Raw genomic sequence first — 24,805 nt, 5'->3', positions numbered from 1 at the left:
CCGATGCCTAAGTTAGATCACCGTAAAAATTGAGTATTCGAAAGTAAGAGAGTAAATGCGAGAGTCAGAGATTGCATACCGAATGAGGGAAAGTGACCTCCTATTTATAGCAACAAGAGGGGCATCCATGTGTCGCGTGTTCTGAGTTTTGTGGCAAGAATCTCGGAGAGGCTTTGACCAAGTCTCGCGGGAATAGCCTTAGGCTGAGTTTCTTGGAGGCGGTGGCGCAAGGATAGGGGGCACGTGGCACGTGGATGTCAGTGCGGCGCCTTGGGTGACCCTCACCCGGGGGTTTGCACGAGTGCAGGCAAGGAGGGCACGAGGGGTCGTGTGCGCAAGTGCACGGAATCGGGTGCGAAAGGGGGGCGTGCGCGAGAGGCTGTGCGTGTGAGCGGCTGCGCCCATGGGCGGCTGCGTGCGCGGGCGGCCGCGAGCAAGGTGTGCGCGGCCGCCCGCCGGCAAGGGCGCGCGGGGCCGCCTGTGCGCAGGGGAGGTGCACTCGGGGGTACCTCACCCCCAAGTGACCCTCTCTCGGGGGGGAGGACCGCGCGCAAATGCGCACGGCCGCCCTTGTGCAGGGGCGCGCGCGGCCGTGCGCACGCCCAGCTGCGCCCGCGCAGCTGGGCGGGGGCACTAGGGGGTACCTCACCCCCGATTGACCCTCTCTCGGGGGAGGACCGCGCACAAATGCGCGCGGTCGCCTTTGTGCAGGGGCGCGCGCGCGGCTGCGCGCCCACAGCCGTGCGCACGCCCAGCTGCGCCTGCGCAGCTGAGCGCCCCCTAGGGGGGGCACTCGGCGGTACCCTACCCCCGAGTGACCCTCACTCGGGGGTGGCCCCCGCAGGCTAGGGGCGCGGCCTCCGCCAAGCAGCCGCGCGCTGCTTGGCTGGGCTAGCGCGGGGCTGCGCGAGCGCGGAGGGCCGCGCTAGGCGCGCCCGCGCCCCTGGGTGGCCTCCTTTGGTTACCCAGGCCGCCACGTGGCGCTTCCTCAGGCCGCCACGTGGCATTTTTTTCGGGCTGCCATGCTTGCATCGCTCTTCAGTATCTTCACGCATAACAATTGCTCCCTACTCTTTCTGTCGAAAATCTCAGGAGAAAGAGTATTTTGCTTATGCTGCAACTCTTCTTACAAGAGACCACTTTCATTTCATTTTGAGGAGAAGGTTCTCTTCCGTATCCGCCTCTTCTAAGTCTTTCGGCTTTATTCTTTCTACAATGTCTTCTCAGGACCACTATAAAAGGATGACTTGGTCTTTCACTTTTTTCATTGCTCAACTACTCTCTCGTAAGGATCCTCTCAGCGTCCCAAGCTTCTTCACGGTATACTTCTTTATCCATGGCTCCAATTGCTGGTCGTAGCTTCTCGTAACCCTTATCCATGGGTCTTGTTATTTACCTCATCCATGCGTGAGTCTACTCGTGGGTTTCTTCATTATCTAAGCGTGACCCTCACCCATGGGTCTTGCCCTTAGTCTTTCGTGACCTCACCCATAGGTTTAATTATTGGCCTTATCCATGCGCGAGTCTTCTCATGGGTCTCTTTACCATCTGGGCGTGACCCTCACCCATGGGTCCTACCCTTAGTCTTTTGTGACCCCCAGGAGTCATAACTCGCTCGAAAAATTTGCTTTTCGCAGCCGCGCCTTAGGATTTAAGCACTCAACATGGGCCGTTTTAAGAATGCTTTACCACCTCCACCTCCTGCTCCCAATGTATATATATCTTTGGGACGACGGTCTTCGGTGAAGGGGAGAGAATTAGCTGGGATGCAGTCTCGTTTCCATATCCCCATTGATCATCATATTAGACTTCCTATGCCCGAGGAGACAAGTACCGCATGGAGCAGATCAAGTACCCATTGATCATCATATTTCGGGGTATATTTGGCTTCTTTAAGAGCAGGTCTTCGTTTCCCCTTATCTAGCTTTGGCATGGAGTGGCTCGATTATCATTGCATTGTCCCTGCTCAACTTCATCCTAACGGTTGGGGTCAGTTAGTTGGATTCACCATCCTTTGCCATATGATCCAAGTGCCTTCTTCCGTAGAGTTGTTCGGTTGCTTCTATAGGTTGAGGAGGGTCGAACGGAGGGGCATCTTTTTCACACTTCAAAGGATTGTGGGTTTATCTCCTCTCTTTCAAAAGCTCCAAAATAAGGTGGACTTCGAGTCCCGATGGATTGTGGTCGAGCCTCCTCCTAGCTGGAAAGCACCGCTTCGTTGGTGTTGGGATAACGAGCGGGACTTTTGGTCGGAGAAGCTTGATGACATCGGGATTTCCCGGGCTGTCTATCGCCGAGTAATTGAGAGATTATGTGCCCTTGGCACTTGTAATCTACCCGACCTGCTTACCTCAGAAAATATTGCTGCCGCAGGGTGGGGTGTTCGGCTTGAAGACATACCCGGGACCTCCACTCTCGCTTTTGTGCCACCACTGGCTATGCCCGAGGACGCCTTACAAGTTGAGGAGGAAGAGGGCGGCGAGGAAGAGGACGAGGGCCCCGAGAAAAAGGGAAGATCTCTAGGGAGTATGGTCTTTCTTGGTTATTCTTCTTCTGAGGGTAGACCCCAAAAATTGTAGAGATTATCCATGCAAGTGGTTGACTTTTATCTCTTGTTTTGTAGACGATATGAATATATTCAAGGAACAAACGCTCAGACGACGTGGTAGGAATTCTCAACAGGCTGGTGAGCAAGATCAACAACCTCCTCCTCAAGCGCTCCATGACTTGTCACAGGGGCCTCCGTCTGATACTCCTGATCCTAGCCTTCTTCCTCCGCCAGTTCCTAGCTCGTCTCGAAGGCGTCTAAAAGTGAAGAGGTCCGAGGTGAGTGTCTTGCCCAGCCTTTCTTGTCCTGAACCCTCGGTTCCCACTTCAAGCCTTTCCATGTTAGACCTTTCTGTCCCCGAAGTCGCCCTCGGGGAACCAAATCTAACCGATGCCTCTGGCTCACGAAGGAAGGGGACTGGCAGCTCTCGCTCTTCTTTTGGCAGCGAGCTTGATAGAATCAGGGAGGAGAGTCGCCAACCTTTTGTCCCTTTTCGTAGGGAACGACGAAAGCTAAAGGCTGAGCTCCCAGACTTTAGGCCTATTCTTCCTCCCATCGCTGAACCTAGACGGAATTCCGTGCCAATTCCTAACAGCACTAGAGTGAGGGGTGACCACTTCCAGGTGCAGCCCGGGCTGATTGATTCAGACTCTGTAAGGGACCCGGGGATGGGCGCCAGGATGATGTACGCTACCGTGCTCCCTCAAGATGAGCAGATTTTTTTTGGCAATTGGCCTAGCGTTGCCAACTCTCCTGAGCAAAAGATTATTGAGGTAGGATGCCTTTATTGTGCCTATATGTTGTATTTGCCGTCTGACTTGGTTGTTGGTCTTCTAATACATTGCTTGCACCTAGGGGGTTCAGGGGTTGGTGATATCCAACGCTATCGGGAGAGCTTATCATCATCGAGCAGAACAAGAGAAAGCGGAGGCAAGAGAAAACGCGATAAAGTGGAGGGATCACGAGCGTTGCTATCAAGCCGATATCAGAAAGCTGAACCGAGAGGTAGAAGACATGCGTTCCAAGCTGGCGGAAGCTGATGGTGAATCGTCAAGTATAAAGGGGGAGATAGTGGATCTCCGGAATAGCAAAGAATCGCTAACGAGAGAGCTTTTAGGAGTTAAGGAAACTCATGAAAACCTTTTGCAAGAGCATTCTTTGAGGGTAGACGAGCTTGCTCGTCAGAAGAAGCAATATAGGTCACTCAAGGACCGAAGGAAGGAAGAGATTTTAGCAGCACAGGAGAAGGCTGTGAGGGACTATCGCCTTTCAACGGACTGTCAGGAGAGAAAAATCAGTTATGGGGGCTGCTTTACGAAGTATGGATTCTATCTCGCACGCTCGTATCTGGAATTAAAACGCCCAGGAGAACAGTTCCCTGAATTGGTCTATACTGATGAGGTTGAGGAGTCTGATGTTCCTGACTGGCGAAGATATAATGATCCTGACCCCACTAGTCCCAGGGCTTATTTGAATGCTCGTTTAGTTGATAATCTAGAGAACTTGTCGGGGCCGTGGGAGCCGTATGCCTTTGCCTCAGAGGAAGTGGAGATGACAGATGCCCTACCCACAGCTGATGACACAGTTATTGCATCCTCGGGCCAAGGAGAAGGGGAGGCCCCATCTGCTCCGAGTAGCGGTGCTCCCAGTTCTGGCAGGAGGAAGCGGACTTAGAATAGACCCCCCCCCCCTTTTTTTTTTTTTAGTGTAGTAGCTTTTTCTCTGTTGAGTGAAGTATCTTTTATTTGTATGAATAAGATTCGTCTTTTTTCTTAAACAGTAGTTACAACTTGCTGATTTTTTACTATTATCTCCCATCGAAAGTCTGGTTCCGACCTTAGGGTTTTTAGACTCTTCATGCCACAAGGTGGACTATGGGCGTTTCAGCCCATAGTGGTCCTTTGGCCATTCCTTGTTCCTGTTATCGAGCCAGGCCAGTTAAGTAGGCTAGCGGGATAACCTTTTGATTTCAATGTTGAGGGGTTGCGGTGGACATATTTGTCACTTCGCTAGACCGGGCCACTTGGCTTTGAGGCAGGACGGCTATCATAGTCGTCGGGCCTATTGAGCCGTGCTTTTCTCATAGCGTATTATGTGGCAGGGCCTTTTGCATTATTATCGGGCTTAGTAGAATATCTTACTAGCGGGACATTAATTTGCTTGCTAATGCCATTTGATTTTTTCACCTCCGGGCAAGACTTGTCTTATTACTCTGCGGGGAAGCAATAAAAAAGGCTTTTTTTTTTTTTGGTGCGAGAAGGGACCAATAGCGGGTCGTTCTCTTTCATTTGCCTTGAATAATGAAGAAAGGGAAAACACAAGCATTTTACGTGGTTCGGCAAAATGTGCCTACGTCCACGGTCCCTCTTCGGGTTCATATTATTATTGCGTTACATGTCCGAAGGGGAATATATTTTCAGGTGGTTTGTGCTCCAAGTCTTACCCATGGTTTCACCCTGGAGCGTTTGGAGGATACAGGTACTAGGACCTATCATTTCTTGAATGCGGTACGACCCTTCCCAATTTGCTCGAAATTTTCCATCCTCTCGGTGTGCATTGGTGATGGCTGATTTTCTGAGGATCAAATCTCCCTTCTTGAGAGGTCGGCTCCTTACACGAGAGTTGTAATAGTTGGCAACCCTTTTATGATAGGCAGCGATTCGTACCGCCGCCCTGTCTCTCTGTTCCTCGATGAGATCAAGACTCTCTTTTAATGAATCGGAGTTTTTCGAACCGTCACATTTATCAAAAGCATCCAATCGGGGTGATCTGCACGAGATTTCCACAGGAATCAAAGCTTCTGTTCCGTACACCAGGTTAAATGGCGTTTCACTTGTTGAGACCTGACTGGTTGTTCGGTAAGCCCACAAGACGGTAGGCAATTCATCCACCCATGCTCCCTTTGCGCCTTCTAACCGAGTTTTCAAGCCATGTAAAATTGTTCTGTTGCTGACTTCTGCTTGTCCGTTAGCTTGGGGATATGCTACTGAAGAAATCCTTAGCTGAATGTCCAAGCCTTTGCAAAAATTTCGGAAAGAATCACAGTCAAACTGCTTTCCATGATCGGTGTTAATGACTCGTGGGATTCCAAATCGACATACAATGTCTTTCCATACCATGGCCTCTACTTTCCTCTCACTGATGGTGGCTAGGGCTTCGGCTTCAATCCACTTGGTAAAATAATTTGTTGCCACTAAAAGGAATTTCCTTTGCCCTGTAGCTTGCGAAAATGGGCCGAGAATATCCAAGCCCCATTGAGCGAATGGAATGGGCTGGAATGTGGGTTGTAGTTGCGATATCGGAGCAGAATGAATCGGGGCGTGCCTCTGACATTTATCACACTCTTTGACCTTTGCTTGAGCATCATGTTGTAATGTGGGCCAGAAAAAGCCTGCTCTTAGGATTTTGGCCGCAAGGGCCCTTCCTCCCAGATGCTCACCGCATACTCCACTGTGAACCTCAGTCAAAGCATAATTGGTTTCCCGAGCGCCTAAGCATTTGAGGAGTGGCATAGTGTGTGCTCGCTTGTATAGCATCCCATCTATTATTGTGAAATGAGCTCCTCTAAACTTAATTTTCTTAGCCTCTTTTGGGTCTGCCGGTAATTCTCCCGTGGTCAAATATTTGTAGAAAGGGGTTCTCCAGTCGTTAATATTCTCAATACATGCTACTTCAGATTCTTCTATACTTGGTTGTTGAAGGACTTCCACATATACTGTTCTCCCAGTAGTTTCTTTAGTGGATGCTAATTTGGATAAAGCGTCTGCATGGCCATTAAGGGATCTGTTGATCTGTACAAGCCGGAAACTTTCGAACAACTGTGCGAGTGCCTTGACTTTCTAGAGATACTGTCCCATGGCCGGCTCTCTAGTCTCGTACTGCCCGTAGTATTGCTGAACGATCAGTTGAGAATCACTGTGGGCTATCAATTGTGCTACCTCAAGTTTTCGGGCTAACCTCAAACCGGCGATTAGTGCCTCATACTTGGCCACATTATTCGAACTTGGAAAAGCGAATCTTAGAGAGTATTCAAGGGATTCTCCTTCTGGTGGGATAAGCACTATTCCCGCTCCACTCCCTTGGGAACTGGTAGCCCCATCAACAAACAGTAACCATTCTGTTATGCTCTTTTCCTTGGCCTCCTTGGAGGGTGTACATTCGACAATAAAGTCTGCCAATGCTTGCCCTTTTATAGCCTGCCTAGGATGATATTGTATGTCATATTCACTCAACTCAATGGACCATTTGGTGAGACGACCGAAACACTCAGGCTTTTGTAAAATGCTCCATAATGGTTGGTCTGTTAGTACGCTAATGGAGTGAGCTTGGAAATATGGCCTCAACTTTCTGGAGGCGTTCAATAGGGCCAGTGCCACCTTTTCTGTGAAGGGATACCGCATTTTCGGCCCTTGTAGAACCTTACTGACGTAGTACACTGGTCGATCCACCTGCCCTTCTTTTTTAATCAGTACTGCACTTACTGCTTTGTCACTTACACCCAAGTATAGATATAACATTTCCCCAGTTTCAGGTCGAGTCAATAAAGGGACTTCCTTCAAGTACTCTTTTAATGCCTCAAATGACTTTTGGCATTGCTCCGTCCACTCAAACTTTTTCCCTGTCCTTAACGTCTGAAGAAACGGGAGTTCCCTTTCGGCCGATTTGGAGAGGAAACGCCCAAGAGCCGCCATTCGACCTGTCAGCCGTTGCACCTCCTTAATTGATGTTGGGGGTTCCATATCCAGTATCGCTTGTATCTTTTCGGGGTTCGCCTCGATGCCCCTTTGTGTGATCATATATCCTAAGAATTTTCCAGACTGAATGCCAAATGCACATTTTGCTGGGTTTAGGCGCATTTTGTATTGCCTAAAGACTTCAAGCACTCGTGCCAGCTTTTTAACATGCGATTCCTTCTCCCGACTTTTCACGATCATATCATCGACATATGCTTCCATCGTATCACCCAATAATTCCTTAAAGATTTTATTCACCATGCGTTGATAAGTGGCCCCCGCGTTCTTGAGCCCGAATGGCATAACTCGGTAACAATATGTCCCTTTTTCTGTAATGAATGATGTTTTCTCCTGATCTGGAGGATACATCATTATCTGATGATACCCTGAGAAGGCATCTAAGAAGCTCATTAGATGATACCCAGATGTTTCATCCACCAGACGATCAATCCGAGGTAATGGGTAGGAATCCTTAGGACACGCCTTGTTGAGGCCAGTGAAGTCTATACACACGCGCCATTTTCCGTTGGGTTTTTTAATCATAACCACATTGGCCAACCACTCTGGATATAACACCTCTCGAATGAAACCTGCCTTTAGTAGCTTATCAATTTCTTCTTCTAACGCCGGTAGCCTATCAGGGGCGATATTCCTTTTTTTTTGTCGAACAGGCTTGAACTGAGGATCCACGTTCAAATGGTGACATATCACGTCGGGACTAATCCCTGGCATATCCCTTGGTGTCCAAGCAAAGACATCCAAATTTTCTCTAAGGCACCCCATGATTTCCTCTTTTACTGGTTTCGGAAGCTTCATGCCCACATACACTAACTTCTCGGGATCTGTGTCACTTAATCGCACTGCTTCTAACTCTTCCACTGGTTGGGGCTTGCGAGCAGTCTCTTCTTCCAGGGATTTGTGTATGGCTTTTTCAGCGATAGATAAAGTCTCTTCTTCCTTTTTTCCTTTTGTGGATGATACATAACAGGATCTTGCCTTCCTCTGATCTCCACGAACTTGCCCTACTCCTGAGAGCGTGGGGAATTTCATTAATAAGTAGCAAGAGGACACTACAGCCCTCATATCATTGAGGAGCGGTCGGCCTAAAATCATGTTGTATGCTGCAGAAGGGGCTTTGACCACCATGAAATTCGCCTGTCGAGTCACACTTTGAGGGTCGGCGCCTAATGTGACAGGTAGTTGAACAGATCCTGCTACCGAGACAGGTTCTCAAGTGAAGCTGTACAGGGGAGAGGACACTTTTCTCAACCGGTCTTGGGATATGTTCATTTGTTCGAAACAATTCCAATAGATTAGATTAACAGAGCTGCCGCTATCCACCAAAATTCTACTGATGGGGTGTTTGGCGATAACTGCAGAAATTACCATTGGATTGTCATGTGGAAGTATTACATCACCTCTATCAGCAGGGGTGAACGTGATTGGCTCCTCGTCCTCTCTCACCTCCATCACAGAGTTGACTTGGTAGGCCTGACGGGCATAGGCCTTTCGAGAAGAAGAAGTATTCCCAGCTAAGGTCTCGCCCCCAGAGATAACATGAATAGCTTGATGAGTCGGCTCATTGTCTGGGGGGGCCACCATTCTGTCATCCCTTATCCCTTCATTCTGCCGTAAATTTCGTCTATCTTGACCTTCGGGCCTTTCTTCCCTTCTTTGACGGTCTCTATCACTTCTACCTTCAGTCCTTACATATCTTTGCAAGTGCCCTTCACGAATGAGTGCTTCTATCTGATTTTTTAGCTCCCTACACTGATCAGTAGAGTGTCCCCGAGTTCGGTGATACCTGCAGTACTCTTCTTGATTTCTCCCCATGGAGCGATCTGCCTTTTTCGGAAGCTGGAGGAGACCAGACCCCTCTACTGTCGCCAATATAGCTGACCGGGGTTGATTGAGCCTAGTGTAATGATGGAATTGTGGCCCCACTGTATCCGACCTCCTGATCCGTTCTTTTCGCTGGTTTGATCCTTCTTCAATATCTCGCTCTTTCCTCTTTCTTTCTCCGTCTTCACTTCCCCTTATCGTTCTCATCATTTCCGCATGGAGTATGTACCTGTTAGCCCGGACGAACAGGTCTGCCAAAGATTTCGGAGGGTCCAGGGATAATGATTCTTGCAAAGGGGTTAGTCGTGTCCCTTGGAACATGGCAGACACCGCCATTTCAATCGGTAAATTACAGATCTCAAGTGTGGCATTTCGAAATCTGTCCACGTAGTGCCGTAGGGTCTCTTTATTCCCTTGTCGAATGCTAAGCAGATATGTCGCATCCTTCTTTCTCTGACTGTTAATAATGAATGCTTTGATAAATTCTGTTTTTAGCTGCCCGAATGAAGAGATAGATGCCTCGGGTAAGCCGTTAAACCAGGCTCGAGCATGCCCAGTTAGGGTTAAAGGAAATGCCCTGGACATTATCTCGTCGTCCTATCCATGAAGCATCATTAAAGATTCATAATTTTGCACGTGATCGAACGGGTCATCCTTTCCTGAATAAGGATTTATTTGAGGCATCTTGAACTTCCTCGGCAAAGGTTTCTCCATTACCTTGGCCACGAATGGTAGCTTTCCTCTAGATTGTTCCTCAGAGGTAGGTAATAACTTATTCTGTTGTAGGACCCGCTCAATCATCTTTTTCATATCGGCGGCCTCTCGTGCACTAAATACAGTAGGGTTATCCTCAGGCCCATCATTTTGCTTGGTCATGGGTTTTGCCTCCCGGCCTCTTTCCATCGGAGTGCTGGCTACTGTTTCCGAATATCTTCCTCGTTGTGGGCTTCGTCTTTCTGTCTTTCGACGGTCAGTTCCTCCATGATTTCCTCGAGGGGGAGATGTTTGGCTGTGATCTTCCCTTAAAGGAGACCTTGGTTGATTGTTTCGAGTTTGGACAGGTTGAACGTGGGTTTCAGGGCTTGCGTCTCGATAGGAGTCGTTCCCTGGTACCTCCTGACGAGCCCTGTGAGATGGAACTATCTCCGGGATGAACTTTCTCAATGCAGCTGGGATTGTCTCGTGGGGGACCAGACTTTGCAAAATACCAGCCATTTCCCTCAGAGCTTGTATTCCTTCAGCGTGTTGCTGTCGCAGGGCTTCGTACTCAGCCCAAGGTACGACGGATGGGATCTGCATACCTGAGTAGGGTCCCGAGAGAATATGTGGGGCGGTAAGAGGAGGCACCTGAAGTTGGGCCCCCAGTGAGTGAGAGGGCTCTGGAAGGGGCGGCTGCTGGTGTGTGAGGGATGGGTGACCCTCACGAGGGGATTGATGGGTGAGGGACGGTTGGCCACCATGGATGAGGGGTAACGGGCCATCGCGAGTAGACTGATGCTGATCTTCCGCTCGAGGGAGGGTTTCTCGTCGAGGCGATTGGGCCCCACGGGAGAGGGTCTGGCGATTGCTTCGAGTTTGAGCCATGATGAGGGAAGAGTGTTGCAGCTTTTTGTTTGCGTTTCCCACAGACGGCGCCAATTGTTGTTACACGATTACAACAATAAATTTATAAAATGGGAAACCACCGATGGATGACCCTCGTATGGCGTATCTGAGCGATGAGTGAGTCTCCCGGGGTAATGTGGCAGCGATGGGTGAGTCTCGCAGGGCGTTTCCGAGCGATGGATGACCTATTAGAGAATAAATCGGTTAGGAGCGCGGGCGAAAGTCCCCGCGCGGACCCTCCGATGCCTAAGTTAGATCACCGTAGAAATTGAGTATTCGAAAGTAAGAGAGTAAATGCGAGAGTCAGAGATTGCATACCGAATGAGGGAAAGTGACCTCCTATTTATAGCAACAAGAGGGGCATCCATGTGTCACGTGTTCCGAGTTTTGTGGCAAGAATCTCGGAGAGGCTTTGACCAAGTCTCGCGGGAATAGCCTTAGGCCGAGTTTCTTGGAGGTGGTGGCGCAAGGATAGGGGGCACGTGGCACGTGGATGTCAGTGCGGCGCCTTGGGTGACCCTCACCCGGGGGTTTGCATGAGTGCAGGCAAGGAGAGCACGAGGGGTCGTGCGCGCAAGTGCACGGAACCGGGTGCGAAAGGGGGGCGCGCGCGAGGGCGCGCGCGAGAGGCTGTGCGTGTGAGCAGCTGCGCCCATGGACGGCTGCGTGCGCGGGCGGCCGCGAGCAAGGTGTTCGCGGCCGCTCGCCGGCAAGGGCGCGCGGGGCCGCCTGTGCGCAGGGGGGGTGCACTCGAGGGTACCTCACCCCCGAGTGACCCTCTCTCGGGGGGGAGGACCGCGCGCAAATGCGCGTGGCCGCCCTTGTGCAGGGGCGCGCGCGGCTGCGCGCGCGCGGCCGTGCGCACGCCCAGCTGCGCCCGCGCAGCTGGGCGCCCCCGGGCGGGGGCACTCAGGGGTACCTCACCCCCGAGTGACCTTCTCTCGGGGGAGGACCGCGCGCAAATGCGCGGTGTCGCCTTTGTGCAGGGGCGCGCGCGCAGCTGCGCGCCCGCAGCCGTGCGCACGCCCAGCTGCGCCTGCGCAGCTGAGCGCCCCCTAGGGGGGCACTCGGCGGTACCCTACCCCCGAGTGACCCTCACTCGGGGGTGGCCCCCGCAGGCTAGGGGCGCGGCCTCCGCCAAGCAGCTGCGCGCTGCTTGGCCGGGCGAGCGCGGGGCTGCACGAGGGCGGAGGGCCGCGCTAGGCGCGCCCGCGCCCCTAGGTGGCCTCCTTTGGTTACCCAGGCCGCCACGTGGCGCTTCGTCAGGCCGCCACGTGGCATTTTTTCGGGCTGCCATGCTTGCATCGCTCTTCAGTATCTTCACGCATAACACTATGTAAGAGAGACTAAATTTATTTTTTTGAAGTATAAAATTACACAACATAAATTTTGGGATGAGCATAAATTTTTTTGACTAAATTATTAATAAAATTTATTATTTTTTACATTAAAAATTAATTTTTATATTAAAAAATATTTTTTTAATATTAAAAAAATATTTTTAATTGTGATCTGCCCTGGCCTTCAGCCCAGGGCAGCTCACGCATCCATCCGTCACTACTAATAGAGTAGATGAGTATAATTATGCCATGTTTATACTAAATAATTAAAATTGTGCCACCTTAACAAATAATTTCAGATTTAAGTAAATGCGGAGTCCACCTGAAACCTGAGGAGTATTTTCCTAATTTTTATGGCATCCGATTCATCCCGGCAACGGTTACCGAAGCTCTGCAACATCCCGAGCGAGATTCGGAAACAAACCAAAACATAAGATCTGGATCTAGGGTTGGCGATCAATTTCATCAGGTATTTTTCTCTTCCTGTTCTCTGGAATCTGGATCAAATGCACGCGCACGGATTCAAGCATTCCCATTTATGATGATTCATGTATGAAATCGTTCGATTCATTCGTACTCTCTGAAGAATTTAACGGACTGTTCAAGTTGTAGATGAAGTTTATACAACTCCGATGCTCTTTGTTTTCAGCAATGTTTAGGCGCGGAAACAAATCAAGGTCGGGGAGTGGTGGCTGGTGCTCTCCGGTGCCGGTTCTGTTTGTATTTCTGATTGTAGTTCTTCTAGGTTTTACTCTGTTGTTTCAGTACGATGGACGAAAGGGCGATTCTCCGATTGGTTTAGTCAAGCAAAAGTGGAATGGTTTTGAATCTTTGGTACAGTTGAGTCCGACTGTGGAGGCCGTGAATGGAACAGATTTGGTGTGGCAAATACCTGAGTCTCCAAAGGCGGTTCTTTTTTTAGCTCATGGGTGTAGTGGCAGAGCTCTTAATTTTTGGGACAGGTCTCAGACGTGTCCAGACTGCGTTGGATTGCCTGAGGAAAGGCTAATTGTCCTTGAAGCACTTTCTCGCAAATTTGCAGTTATTGCCATTTCAAGCGTGGGGAGATGCTGGTCATTTGGGGAGGAAAGAATGATTGTCAAAGGAATTATCAAAAGGTGGGTTGCGAAACGCAGACTTGACAATCTTCCTCTTGTGGCTTTGGGAGCCTCATCCGGTGGGCATTTTGTTTCCTTGCTTGCTACTGATCTGAGATTTAGTAGCATTGTAGTAATGATTGCAGAAGGCTTGTATGATCAAATGGATATCAGTAAAGATTACCCACCTACTCTTTTTGTGCACATGCCCAAAGATGAAGCAAGGAAGCAGAGGATAGATTCAAATATTAGGATTTTGAAGGATGAAGGCATTGACGTCGCAGAGATTAAGTGCATGGAGTTCCCCTTGTCGCCTAATTTCTTAGCTGATAGGGTTCCAGGACTTGGTGAATCAATTTCCACAAAGTTGTTTGATCTACTCCAAGAAAAGAGCTTTATTGACAAGAATGGTTATATGAGAGCTGATGGGCGGGCTATACATCTGAAAGCAGCTCTTAGGAAGAGTAAGATTGTTCTGCCAGATAAGGGTTTGATTCACCACATTCAAGAGGAACTGAATCTTGCTTATGCTTATCATGAGATGACTAGTCTGCAGTCTGAGAAAATCTTTAAATGGTTTGAATCACATATGAGCTGATCAAGAAACTAATATGTTTGATTCTTCTTCTTTGGTTGCTGAACAACATCAGTGGCAGAAGAACAATCGAGATGACTTCAAAAGACTCGAGGAGATTAGCTTATAATGTACAACTCAAATGGGGAAAGTTAGATGTAAAAGTTATTCACTACAGACTAAAAAAATTGGTGAATTATGCTAAAGGGAATGGCATGTTATCAAATGAGATAGATAAAGTTAGAAATGTACATAATTTGCAGAGACTGCATCGTACCAGAATCTTGAGTAACAGGTAGGCAGGCTGTCCTTCAAGCTAAGTTTTGGGTATGAAATTATTTTCTTGTTCAGTTCACCATTGAAATATGCATCAACCTTTGTTGCTACCAAAGATAAGATTGTAATGTAGTTTTCTTTTGAGAAAATACTTCATTCATAATGAAAATTTCAATTTATAACTTGTCCAGATCATTCAGGTATTTGCTCATCATGCTAATGCAATTTTGCTTCTTGTTCTCTGTGACTGTTTGATTGGTTATTTGGAATGACTTATCGCCTGAATTACCAGTTTTATGGGCTACTCTTAAGTTTGTGAACTTAATTGTTTCTCGGAGAAACAAATTATCACGACTTTTTGTGAAAGATGTAGATACCAATTAATGATTGTTGCCATGACTTTTATGAAAGTTGTAGCACCATGTGGTCGTGTACTTTCCATAAGATGAAAAATCTTGTCCATTTGCGTCTTACTTGTAAATAAAATGAATCTCCAGGTGCTAGCCTTTGATTGGATTATATGCAGGGATCTTCAACCAAACAAGAATGTGTGTGAATCGTTGTAATTCAGTCTCACTGGAAAATAAAGTGCTAACTAAAACATCTTTAGACTAAAGCAATTGGTGCATGCCTTGGTGTATAGGAAGCAAATTAACACGAAGGCATTTCTTGACTACATACTGGTTTTATCTTAGAAAAAAAAAAAAAAAAAACAAACAAACGAACTACATGCTGGCTAAGTGCCAAGATAACATCAAATCGTTTTGTCTATGCAGCAAGACTTTAAGATCATTTTGAACCTTGCCAAGCATTTTGGCTGGGAGCCAGGGTGAAGGTTTTTTCATGCTGGTACACATTATACTAGTTCTAGTTGCCTCTAGACCAAGAGGGAGTGTGTAATACCCGAGAAATTCTTGAAGTTATAAATGGAATTTTATGAAGGGTATAAGGGAAATTTTTGAAAGAGTAGGGCTATATGGTACACTATCACAGTTTTAAGTAATCGAATTGACCGCAGGGAGTGCCCCAGACCCTAAATGTTTAAGGGAAGTGGTATAGTATTAATGAGTGATTCGAGGCATGATTTTAGGTGTCAAAAAAAATTGGATCGGGAATGATTTTTGGTACAGCTGTGGATTAGGTTAAAAAATCAAATCAACGTAGGAAACTTCTGGAGAGTCAACAGAGTATTTTGAGGACCAATATTTTATATGTAGAACAATCTTTGAGTGATTTCAGGTTGAAATGAACGGACTTAGGGTTAACTCGATCAATCGGGCCAAAGTGTAATTTACTAATTTTGCCCGAGGGAGATAAAAAAGATAGTTTTTCTGGAATTTCGAGGATGAAATGAAGAGTACAAAACTTGTGGATCTTAATGGTAGTATTGGAAAGATTAGGGGTGTTATGGAAAGGGCTGAAATGGCATTTGGAAGAAATAAGGGGCCAAAGTATAATTAATCAAAATATAGTGTGAACACAGTCAAAATCGGCCGCCGCACTGCCACCGCATGTGGAGCCATTTTTCGGCTATGAGACGACCAATGGAGGGCTAGGGGAGGTTGTCTACGGCGTGAGGAGGCTTGGGGGCCAAGCCTTGGCCTCTGATTGGTTGAAGAATGGCTGAATTTCGCTTATAAATAGCGAGGGTTTGGCCGAAACTTTGTATAGAAGTTGGTCGAGTTTGAGGGTGAATCGAGGGAAACCAATAGAGGGATTTTGTTCTTGAAGTCATGGGCATCGTTTTTGGAGCATTTGGTGTTCATTTGAAGCTTTTTCAAAGTGTCACCGAAAAGTGCAGCGGATGCCATGGCCGAAGCTTTGGTCAGTCGTTTGGGGGTCTTCCGGGGTTTGTTTTAGGCTGAGGGATATGCTATTAAGATTAACTGAAGGTAGAGATTGAGATGAGAGGAGAATCGGGCATCACCGGTGTACCGGCGCCGGAGAAGACAACCGGTGTGCGAAGCTCACGCGCTAGTCTCACTCTTTCTTTCACGCATGGTGCGTGCGGGCACGTGAGGGGCTAGAAAATTCTGGAAAAAATCTTGAAAAATCTTGAAAAATAAGATCTAAGTGTTTGTGCAAAAAGTTTAAGTGTTGGCCTTTCCAGTTTCTTGATTGTCACAACGACTAGTCTCGTTTTACGTGTAAAAAAAGCATCGGGGGAGTGTTGTGGCTCGAAGTTGAGTATAAATGCAGGTGTTTGAGGTTTGACACACAAATCGAGGTCGTGCATGAGAATTGAGGCGTTTTGAATACTTTCAAGGTGAGTGTTCACCTCAAAACTTGCTTTATTGTGAGTGTTCGCCTCAAAACTTGCTTTATTGTGAGTGTTTACCCAAAAACTTATTTTATTGTGAGTAGTTTACCCTAAACTTGGTTTATTGTGAGTGTTCTTACCCTAAAAACTTGGTATTTGTTCTATCTAAATGTGTTGTGATTTCATGCAAAATGGTTTTGTTGCATGCGAACGGTAACCGGTGATGGTTGATTTCATTTGGGAGGTTTGTAAAATGTTGTTTATATGATGCATTGAGTTGTGATATGTGGCATTGTCATGCGTTTTGTGTTGTTCATATGGGATGTCAACCTGGAATGTTATTTGTATAGTGTAACCGTAATTCCCCAAGGGTGTTGCCGAAATAATGTATAGGGGTATCTTATGTTGGTGTACATGTCAGGATAGCTGCCTAGGTTTTCGTGTCGGGCCGTATGGCCAATGAAGTTGCACTATGACGATTGGTGGTCCATATGAGATATGAATTGGGATTCGGTAATGGTTCTTGAATACTTTTGAGTGGGAACGTAATCCTCAACGTAATTGTGGTGAGTTGGGTTCCTGCATTGATGTGACCCTCCTAGGCCGGGAGTGGTAATGATTGTTCCCGAGGTGTTGGGGAGATGCGTTGACCTTGCCCTTTTTAAGCTAGGATCGTGTTGTGTCAATGTGTCGATGTGATGATATTGCATTTAGAGAGATTGCTCTTTTCCCGTGATTGGTTTAAACGTTGTGTGGGATTCTCTTGGGCTAGGGCTTATCGGGTTATGTCGGTTTGTTCATATCTTGCATGCATTCATGAAAACGTATTTTGAACTCTCACTTAGATAATTCATTATCTAACATGGATTTTGTCCCTAAAATATTCAAACGTTCTAGATGAAAGCAGCGATGCAAAAGGGAAAGGGATTTTCGAGAAGTGATGGCGATTTATAGATAGTTTATAGTATTTTATTTTCAATTATGTTATTTATTTTGATGACGTCATATAAAACGATGGTTTGACTTTAAAGTTATGAATAAGATGATTTCCGTTGTATACCATTTGAAGTTTCGATTTAGCTTCTGCATTTGAGATGGTTTACTTGTCTTAGTCTGTTAATGATTCCGAACTAATATATTGAAAAGGTATAACGAGATCTTCGGAGAACGATTTATGTGTGGAGTTTTTGTTAGAAAAAAATATTTCCGAAATCTTACATTATCTAACTCATTGAAAAGCGGGCATTACAGAGCGCTACACCCCCTTAGGAGTTAGGAGTGGGATTGTGTGTGAACCTCGGGCCTTCTGCCCTAAGGAGCATATAAGACTTACCACTATGCATAATTGAATTTTTAACAGATATTTATGTGACCCAAGAACTTTCCCTAACCATTTTATTCCACCTAAAGAAACACAGTTTTGAAATAGACATACAAAAGTTTGATTTTCAAAATGCTCAAGATCACATTCCTACGAGGTCAAAATAGTGGTTCCTCATCTCCTGAGTTCATTCTAATGCCCTTCTTATTTTCCTGAAAGAAATAGAATTAAAAGTAAGCTCATAGCCTAGTAAATGACAAGCCTTCTATAAATAGCAATTTATAGAACAAAATGATTTTTTTGATATGGTGATAAAAATTCCCAATGCATCTAGTCGACCTCCCATTGTGACATTAAGGTTTGGTATGTTGTTATTGTTGTTGTTGTAATATAAATTCCATTTAAGGTTTAGAGAAATTCCTAATGCATGCACATTTGTTCATCTTTCCCATGGAATGGTGTAGTAAATAAAAAAAGATGATGCAAAAGTCCTAGGGAACCAATATGAATGTCCTATCTCACGATGCCAAAGGTCTTTGCTATGGACAACAGTCACTTCAGGATGTTGCCATGGGTTTTTAGTCTAAGCTGATCCAAATAGGATTACCATACTATCTGCAGCAATAGGAATCTCAAAGTATTGAGAACTGGGGGGTCATGAGTCATCCTGCCTCCACTCTAGTGGATGAATATTTTCCTTGGATTTCATGCCACTGCAGTAGCTAAATATACGCGGTTAGGAGGTCTATTCCTTTCCCACCCATCCCATTGAGAAATTAGAGTGGCACCCCAAGTAAATAGTCACCGGCCCAATCTTTTCCTTGAACTTCATTTAACATGATTTCTTTTATACCTACGCGTAAAACAATTTCCTTTTCAATCATTTTTCATTTTTTTAGCGAACATTCTGTTTTTTTTTTTTAAAAATCTATTCTCGAATATTTCTTTAGGTAACAATACTATGCAAAAAATATTTTCACTTTATACAACAAAACAAATTATGATAGAAATCCTACAGGGGAATAATTTTTTCAGAAGATGTATACATAGCAAGGCAAAGCCACTAGCATGATGTCCGTTTAGTGCAATTTACAAGAACCTTTCTTTAGCATCTAATATTTACTCAAGTTGGGATAAAAAATAGGCTTTCATTTTTTTTTTCTTTGTTTTTTTCAAATCTTCTTTTTATTTCTCTCTCTAGATTAGATCAAACTTGGTTTGATTGAGTCTTATTTTTGGGTTGAGTCAAGGCCTGTCTGGTGGGGGGCTGTTTCTTTTCATTTTGGTAAGCCAAAACATATAATGGGTTTTTGGCCTTTGTTAAGCCAATCGGAGGGGGATAGGGGAGAGGGAAGAAGAAAGTGCTGGAGCTCGACCAACAGTGAGAAGGGCATTGTCAGCCAGTTGGGAGCGGGAGAACTCACCTAAGGGTCGTGCACCATTGATTAGTAAACTTTTCCTATGTTTCTCTCTTTTTTCCTCTTTTCTTTCATTTCCTATTACACCTTGAAGATCTTTTGGTTCGAAGATAAATCAAAATAAGGGTATAAAAGTTAAATAAGAAGGTTTGGAGACCATATATCACATAAACAGTAAAAATGATCCCAAGGTCAAAAGGCCGTTTACCCCTCCAAACAAGACGTGTGATCAAAATGTTAAGAAACACCCTAATATTCCTTAAAAATATTAGTGTTGTATGCTTTAATACTAAATTTAGATGACATCTAATATGTAATAGGGATACTTATTTGATAATCTTATAATCAATAAAATGGTCATATCTTTATTCATATCTCTCTAATTCTATAGGAATGAGTCTCTAGATATCTTGATGGTCTTATTCTTAAACTATTAAGAGTATGTGACAAAGATCTATAATATAAAATTTCTTAAAGTTATTCCTAGTCTTAAGATTTCTCATATAGAGAATATGATTAATCAATTATGGACTATCACATGAGAATCTTTTATTAGTATGAGATACTAATAATAAATGATGGTAAGTCACATACCATATTGCATAAGATGTAAATAGTAGACATGTGACTAGGTATTGGTTGGACATTTGTTTAATGTGACACTTGTAACATATTACATGGATGAGAGGATTAATGATTTGTTATTAGTTTTCAATTGTGTATCTGGTCCTTTGACTGAAAGCGACATGGTTATCTTGTGCACTAGTGCCAAAGATTTTTCATTGAGGATAACTATTCAGTATGAGATGTGAGAATGCTCTCTGTGTGGTATCTGTGCAATGATATATGGAGGTAAGAGTTCGTTGATGAGATCCATTGACCTCTGATGTGAGGTGAACATTCTATGCAATCTTACTTGGTTGTGGTTGGAAAACCCCTAATTAGGATATGCATGATTGGAAAAGAGTTTTTGATGTGTCATCTCGATCACACCATACTGAATCTTAGCGTAGCTCCCGAGTCCTACAAGTTTAATCAGTCCATGGCTCTCACTCGGTTGGGATGTTAGTCACTGGAATGATTATAATGCATGGTAATAGAAAGCCCTAACAGGTTTACCTAAGGTATTGACTTCATTGCCATTAGGATCACTCTAACATTATGCTAGAGGTCACTAAGGATCTTTTGGGGTGTTGTAAGGAATTAGAAATTTTTTCATAATAGATTGAAGTGTTCGATCGACGCCAAAGAGTTTGGCGTGCCCTAATTGTTACATGGCGGTGAACCTAAAGGTCACACACAAACTAGGTAATGTATTGTATTAGTGATTCTTAGTTGTCATGTGTTCTTAATCATCACTAAGAGTTAATGATGATGGATGTCTTGTTAAAAGTTAACAAAACGATCAACAAACTATTAAGAGTTAATAAAAGGGAGACCATTAAGAGTTAATGTGTACCGTTCAGAGTTAATGGGAGGTTTTAGTTCCATTAAGAATTAATGGTGGGCCTTGATGCAATTTATGGAAATATGGAATGAAAGGCATGAAGCAGTTGACAGTGCTTCTTGAACGGTTAGCCATTTAGTTGAAATAGTCTACCAATTGTTTCAAACAGTCAACAGTTCCAAGGCGTGGGATTTGGTTTCATGAGCCATTCTTCTGTCATTTTCATCGACAAAGCATTTGATGCTCCATCCAAATGGTAATGAATGCATCTCCAAGTGCATTAATGAAGGAGAGAGAAGAGGGAGAGAAAAGAGAGGAAGAGCTAACTTCTTCTGCACGCTTTCACCATTCTCTCTTTTGTATCTCTCCAAGAAAAGAAGTAAAAACCTCTCGGCTCACTGTTCTTCTTTGTCTTACTCTTGCTCCATTGTTGTTTCTCTTTTCCTTTCTCCATTCATCTTTTCGTTGAACGTTTATTCATGAGATAACCGTTCAAATCCGAGCTTTGATTGAACTCGTTTAGCATGTGGGTGCATGAAAGGGTTTCGTTGTGACCTAGGTGTGGACTGCCTTGGTCCCCTATGCCTGTGGGGGTTGGCGTGGTCAACTAAAGTGCAAGTACTAGAGTGAACAAAGCTTGGAGGAGAGCTGGTTCATGAGAGCTTGCAAGAGATCGAAAGAGTTCGAGTCTTGGTGCATCAGTGAAGTAATCGACAGTATCCTAACGTGCGTGAGGTAACAATTACTTTCATGTTTCTTTTAATGTTTTTGTATAGCATATGGTTACCTGTACCTGTTAGTGATGTGCCCTAATGCTATATTTACATGACGTTTAGCGCTTGTGTAAATACATTTGATATATCTTTGTATATATTAATCAATGTTTTAAAAATCAGATCAAACTGGGTGGTTCGATCGGTTAAACCGGGAACTGGTCTGTAATCCGGTCCGATTATATGTATATAGTTGACCATCGTTTAAACCGGTCAAAACCGGGGTAACCCAGTGAACCGGGTCAGAACCGGAAACCGGGTTGACCCCGATTTTTTTAATCATTTTGGTTGGTACTTGAGCTAGCTAGGGTTTAATCACTTTACCTTTCTCATTTGTTGTTGCTTCAGTGCTTTGGACGTTCGCAACTCTTCCTCTGTAATTTTTCTTCTTAGTTCCATTGCTGTTGCACTGCACATCTACACCTCGCTGCTAACCTGCCATACTTCATCGCACTCCTTCTCTCACCGTCACACCTTACCGCCACACTCCTCCTCTCGCCATCGTATTTGGCCGCTACTCGTGCTTCTCATTCAAGAGGTTAGTCTAGTTTTTTTTCTTTTTCTTTTTCGAAATTTATAGTTACTTGGGGTTGAGATTTTATGCAATATTTTATTTTTCCTTCCTCTGCCTTCTTTGAAAAAACCCTCTGTTGGCTTCTCATGGGTTTGTGATAATTTTCTTGCGTGGAATCATCTTCCATTTCGTTGCAACATTTACGTTACAATTAAAGTTACTCAAACTGTAATTAAAGTTTGAATCATCCTTCAATTGCGTGGAATTTTCTTAAACTATAATTAAAGTTTGCTATTTGTTGTAGCTATTTTCTTTGTTTATGAATTATGAATTCTGTTACTAGTTTCATTGCTATTTGCCCCATTAATTAATTTGTTTATGTAATATTAATTAGTTGTAATATGTGTAATCGTTTGTGTTTTTATTTGTTTTTAGTAAATGGAAATTGTTGACTCAAGATCAACTCCAAATAGTGAAGAGCAGTCCTCAGATCAATATACTCCTAGTCAAGGAGCAACCATTAGATAGAAAAAAGACATAGCATGGAGATATGTTACTGAAGCACAAAATTCTGAAGGAAAGAAGGTCTTAATATGTACTTTTTGTCAAAAAAAAGAATGCAGGAGGAGGTATTAATAGAATGAAGCAACATCTAGCTGGAATGAAGGGAAATGTTGACTCTTGTAAAAAAGTTCCAGGAGATGTGAGGTTTTTGATTCAAGGGTCATTACAAGAAAACTTGCAAAAGGCAAAAGAAAATAAGAGTGGGCCTCAATTTGATGATGATGATGATGAGATTGAAGAGATCCAACATTTTACAACTAAAGATGGTAAAAGTGGTAGTTCTGCGTCCTCCAAAGGGAAGAGAAAAGTTGGAGAGATGACATCATTTTTCAAATATGGAGTTCAAGATTCTAAACAACCTTCCATTAAGGCTTGTGTGCAAAGTAAAGAAAGATGGCATGACACTGACATGGCAATTGCTTTATGGTTTTATGATGCATGTATTCCTACAAATGCAGTGAATTCTCCATTTTTTCATAAAGCAGTTGACAAAATAGCTAGTATGGGTCATGGATATAAGGCTCCTAATTATCATGCATTGCGTGTTAATTTATTGAGGGATGCGAAGACACAAGTCAAGCTAATTATTGATTCTTTTCGATCAGATTGGGCTAAAGTCGGATGCACAATTATGGGTGATGGATGGATGGATGCTAGGCAAAGGCCATTGATTAACTTTTTGGTGTATTGTTCAAAGGGCCTATCATTCATCAAGTCTGTTGATGTCTCAAATTTCATAACGGATGCTGAAACATTAGGTAATCTTTTTGTAGAGATTGTTGAGTTTGTTGGTCCAAATAATGTGGTTCATATGGTGACAGATAATGGTGTTAATTATAAAGCTACTGGGAGGAAACTTTCAGAGAGATATCCTACTATTCGATGGTCTCCATGTGCTACTCATTGTATCAATTTGATTATGAAAGATATGCCAGAGATGAATGATGTGAAAAATGTTGCTACTTTAGCTTCAAAGGTCATTATTTTTATCTACAATCACAAATGGACCTTGAATTGGTTGAGGATGAGGCCTGGTTGGAAAGAGATAGTTTGTCCAGGAGCTACTCATTTTGCCACAACATTTATTGCATTGAAGAGTTTGCATGATCACAAAGATCACCTACAAGCTTTGGTGGTAAGTGATGGCTATAAAAAATTTCTTAAGATTCCAAAAGGTAGAGAAGTCAAGCAAATTGTTTTAGATGAAAAGATTTTGGAACAATAGCTTGATCTTTGTCAGAATAATGACACCTTTGATACGCCTTTTGCGCATTTGTGATTCTGATGAAAAACCATCATTAGGGTATGTTTATGATGGAATGCATAGGGCTCGTAAAGGGATAAAAAAATTATTTAAAGGAAGGAAGACTTTGTACAAGCCTTATATCGCATTGATCAAGGGACGATGGGATAGAATGTTACGCCATGATCTTCATGCTGCAGCATATTGGTTCAATCCAGTTTTTCAGTATGATCAAGAAAATTCTTGCAAAAAGCCAGAAATTATGAAAGCAGTTTTGGATGTAATTGACAAGCAAAAACTTTACAAGAAGCAAAAACTAGTTGATGAGATTCCATTTTTTCGAGATAAAGAGAAAGGTTTTTCACGAGATTTGGCTATTACAAGTTGTAGGACTATTAGACCCGGTAAGCATAAATTAAACTTGTAGTTTGATATCTATTATCTAATGCATTATATTGATTTGTCTTTGTTTATTTAGATGATTGGTGGAAGATCTTTGGTTATGATGGGCCAACTTTGCAAAAGTTGGCAATAAGAATTCTTAGTCAAACATCTTCTTCGTCTGGATGTGAACGCAATTGGAGTGTGTTTGAGCGCATACATACTAAAAAGAGAAACATATTAGAGCATCAAAGGCTCAATGACTTGGTTTATGTTCATTACAATTTGCGTTTGCAAAATAGGTACGAAACCATTTTATACAAGAATTTATTTATTTTATTTGTTCTTATTTTCAAACATTGATTTAGTGATTGTTTTTACTTTTTATAGGTCTAAAGTTGACAAAAGATCTTATGACCCTGTTGATTATGAATCAATTGACAAAACTGAGTTTTGGATATTAGAAGAAGAGGAAGAAGGCGAACTTGACATTGATGAGCTAGAGGGTATGATTGAAGAACATCCAAAAAATGATGAAGATAATGAAGAAGCTGAATTTATGGTACTTAATGAAGATAATGAAGATGGCAGAGGTGGTGCTTCACTAGAGGAAGATGAAAATAATGAAGAAGATTGGTTGCAATCTCTGTTGTGAGTTTGAAATTGTGTTTGTTAGAGATAATTTGAAATTGAGAACTTGTGATGATTTTAGCATCCTAAGAAGATTTGGCATGGGCATTTGACAGGTCTTGTGATAATTTTAGTTAAAATTATATTGATATTATTGATTATGGTCTCTAAACCATTTTCAATTCCCTTGATTGCGTATTCTGGACTTCTTAGGCTGATAAACGTTTTTGTTGATTTTT

At 43.9% G+C, this 24,805-nt stretch overlaps 3 protein-coding genes across 3 annotated transcripts; all 3 read left to right on the top strand.

Moving 5' to 3' along the window:
- The first annotated feature begins 12,355 nt into the window (after positions 1-12,355).
- On the top strand, positions 12,356-14,736 carry LOC127791468 (uncharacterized). The gene is made up of 2 exons (XM_052321365.1): positions 12,356-12,537; positions 12,718-14,736. The coding sequence occupies exon 2, from the start codon at positions 12,720-12,722 to the stop codon at positions 13,761-13,763; it is 1,044 nt and encodes a 347-aa protein (XP_052177325.1). The 5' UTR covers positions 12,356-12,537; positions 12,718-12,719; the 3' UTR covers positions 13,764-14,736.
- Positions 14,737-22,388: 7,652 nt separating this feature from the next.
- LOC127791604 (uncharacterized) lies at positions 22,389-23,537 on the top strand. Its single transcript, XM_052321588.1, has one exon. It carries the CDS (start codon positions 22,389-22,391, stop codon positions 23,535-23,537), a length of 1,149 nt encoding a protein of 382 aa, XP_052177548.1.
- Positions 23,538-23,556: 19 nt separating this feature from the next.
- Positions 23,557-24,591, top strand: LOC127791603 (uncharacterized). The gene is made up of 3 exons (XM_052321587.1): positions 23,557-23,959; positions 24,034-24,238; positions 24,327-24,591. Exons 1-3 carry the CDS (start codon positions 23,557-23,559, stop codon positions 24,589-24,591), a joined length of 873 nt encoding a protein of 290 aa, XP_052177547.1.
- The last annotated feature ends 214 nt before the right edge of the window (positions 24,592-24,805 follow it).

This window comes from Diospyros lotus, chromosome 15 (genome assembly GCF_014633365.1).
Source record: "Diospyros lotus cultivar Yz01 chromosome 15, ASM1463336v1, whole genome shotgun sequence".
NCBI classification, from domain to species: Eukaryota; Viridiplantae; Streptophyta; class Magnoliopsida; order Ericales; family Ebenaceae; genus Diospyros; species Diospyros lotus.
Note: the sequence above shows the minus strand (reverse complement) of the source record. Positions and strands in the feature narration are given on the sequence as shown.